The sequence below is a fragment of the Hevea brasiliensis genome, chromosome 13, assembly GCF_030052815.1.
Source record: "Hevea brasiliensis isolate MT/VB/25A 57/8 chromosome 13, ASM3005281v1, whole genome shotgun sequence".
NCBI lineage: Eukaryota > Viridiplantae > Streptophyta > Magnoliopsida > Malpighiales > Euphorbiaceae > Hevea > Hevea brasiliensis.
Window position 1 is genome coordinate 70,920,601 of NC_079505.1, and position 2,860 is coordinate 70,923,460.

At 37.3% G+C, this 2,860-nt stretch overlaps 1 protein-coding gene across 1 annotated transcript; it reads left to right on the forward strand.

The window, feature by feature from the left end:
* The first annotated feature begins 310 nt into the window (after positions 1-310).
* Positions 311-2,504, forward strand: LOC110635658 (tetrahydroberberine oxidase-like). The gene has a single exon (XM_058132186.1). The coding sequence runs from the start codon at positions 726-728 to the stop codon at positions 2,310-2,312; it is 1,587 nt and encodes a 528-aa protein (XP_057988169.1). The 5' UTR covers positions 311-725; the 3' UTR covers positions 2,313-2,504.
* The last annotated feature ends 356 nt before the right edge of the window (positions 2,505-2,860 follow it).

The window sequence follows — 2,860 nt, forward strand, 5'->3', positions numbered from 1 at the left end:
AACTTTTATCTTGTATTCTAAAATTTCTCCCTACTACTACTATGCTTATTTGACTACTAGCCAATGAGGTTGGCTGTTGTTTGTCATGTGATTTTGTCGAACGGCAAATATATGTGTACGCATCTGCATCAGAACAATCCGACGTATATTGGAGCTTTTTACGAAGAAGGGATTGAATATCTCTATAATTTTTATAACGTGAATTGGATATAATATTCCACATGCTTAATTTTTAATTTTCAAGTCACTTTCAAAAATCATCGAGCTAGGCCTTTTCAATGTCACAAAACATCATCAAATAGCCTCAGAAATATTCCTCTCCTCACTCATGAAATACTAAATTTGCTCTCCATTAACGCTACATTACTAACAAAGAAACATATGCGTTGCTTTGCAATCAAATCAAACCTGAAGCTGCTGGTTGATTCTTGAATGGCACAAGGACCACCGCCTAAAGACATTTATCCTTATACCGACGATTACCTGAAGCAAATTGTCAATGATTCCTGTTCCAACCATGGAGGAATTGAAATATTTGCTGATGATCTCAACAAGAAAATGTGTATATGCCAGTGGTTATCTAACAATCTTTTCTAGATTTTCAACTTTGAATTTTCCATTCTTTCAATGTATAGAGATCATTCTTCAAACGGAAACTGGGTGTCTAATCGCTATAAAATATCAAACGTCTCTCATTGATCTCCCAGAAAGGAGACAGAGCAAAAATGGCAATGTCAATCTCTGTTATTCTTTCGTTACTTCTTACCCTTTTAGTCTCCTTTTCATCTGTGACTTCAGATTCAGTTGATGATAGCTTTTTGCAGTGCATTTCTTCTCATTCACAGAATCATTCCAAGCCAATTTCAGAATTTGTCCTCGCCAAAAATACCTCTGCTTACTCATCTGTCTTTCAATCCTCTGTTCGAAACCTCAGATTCTTGAACACTTCAACTACGAAACCTGAATTTATTATCACCCCATTTAATGAATCTCATATCCAGGCTGCCATTGTTTGTGCCAAGGCATATGATATGCAGATAAGGATACGAAGTGGAGGTCATGATTATGAGGGCCTGTCTTATGTTTCTGAAGAAAAATTTGTGCTGATTGATCTTGTCAATCTGAGATCCATCAGTATTGACATAGAAAAGGAGAGTGCATGGGTTGAATCTGGTGCAACTCTAGGAGAGTTCTATTATAAAATTGCAGAGAAAAGCAATGTCTATGGCTTCCCAGCTGGTAGCTGTCCGACTGTAGGTGTTGGGGGACACATTAGTGGAGGAGGATTCGGGACCATATTCCGAAAGTACGGATTAGCAGCTGATACTGTTATTGATGCGAAGATAGTTGATGTTAATGGAAGAATTCTGGACAGAAAATCCATGGGAGAAGATCTTTTCTGGGCCATTAGAGGAGGAGGAGGAGCGAGCTTTGGAGTCATTTTTTCATGGAAAGTGAGGTTGGTTCAAATTCCTCCATCCGTAACAGTTTTTAAAGTTGCAAAAACCTTGGAACAAGGTGCAAGCAAGCTTCTTCAGAAGTGGCAAAGAATAGGAGATAAGCTTCCTGAAGACCTTTTCCTCCATGCAGCTACAGAAGTTGTGAATGCTAGCTCCAACAACAATAAAACTATTCGAGTCTCATTCGATTCATTGTATCTTGGAGAGGCAGGAAAACTTGTTCCCGTGATGCAAGATAATTTCCCAGAACTGGGTTTAAAGCTCGAAAACTGCACTGAAATGAGTTGGATTCAATCTGTCCTCTACTTTGCAGGTTTCTCAACAAGCGAATCCTCAGAACTTCTGCTTAACAGGACAGCTCAATTCAAGGGCTTCTTCAAAGCAAAATCAGATTATGTTAAGGAACCCATTTCAGAAACCGGATTTGAAGGGCTATACAAAAAGCTTCTTGAAGCAGAGACGTCAGGACTGATCTTGACACCTTATGGAGGAAAGATGAGCCAGATTCAGGACTCAGAAACACCATTCCCTCACAGAAGAGGAAATATATACAAAATCCAATACATGGTAACTTGGGATAAGGAAGAGGAAACGGAGCAGCACCTGCGGTGGATGAGAAGTCTGTATTCGTACATGGCACCATATGTGTCGAAGTCACCCAGAGCAGCCTACTTAAACTATAGGGATCTTGATCTTGGAAGGAACAAAAATGGCAACACCAGCTTTGCACAAGCCAGTGTTTGGGGTTTGAAGTATTTCAAGAACAACTTTAAGAGATTAGTAAAAGTAAAGACTGAAACAGATCCTTCCAATTTCTTCAGGAATGAACAAAGCATTCCTGTGTTTTCATAAAAGGAACTAATTTCACATCAGTGACTACTTCTAGTTGTGTATGACATATACATCCCCTCCCCAAACTGCAAGTTCTATCTTCCATGTGTTAGTATATGTGCATTGTAGTTAATGTGTTAGTTAAAAGTATGATCACTTAATATGGGTATATATTTTGTTATTAATAAAGGCAGCTTTATCTTTAATGTTCAATTTAATTTTAATGAATATTAATTAATAAAGATAAAGTCTATGGGACCTATATGCATAGTAGTGAAAATTGTAATATTGTTATAATTATAAGATTTTGACTGTATTATAGCATTGTTCAAAAAATATTCCTGGTCAATGTTATATCGAGACTGAATATTGATATAACTGTTGAAATCAGTACACGTTGCATTCTTTTTTTTTTATGAAAGGAAGCAGTAATCCTTATTAAGCTGAGGTATATGAGATACCTAGAACCAACGTGTAGGTGTTTATGATGATAAGTTTACTGAACTGACCCGCATGAGGATTCCATATATGAAAGTTTACCTGTGTCTATAGAAAGACTCACATGATAG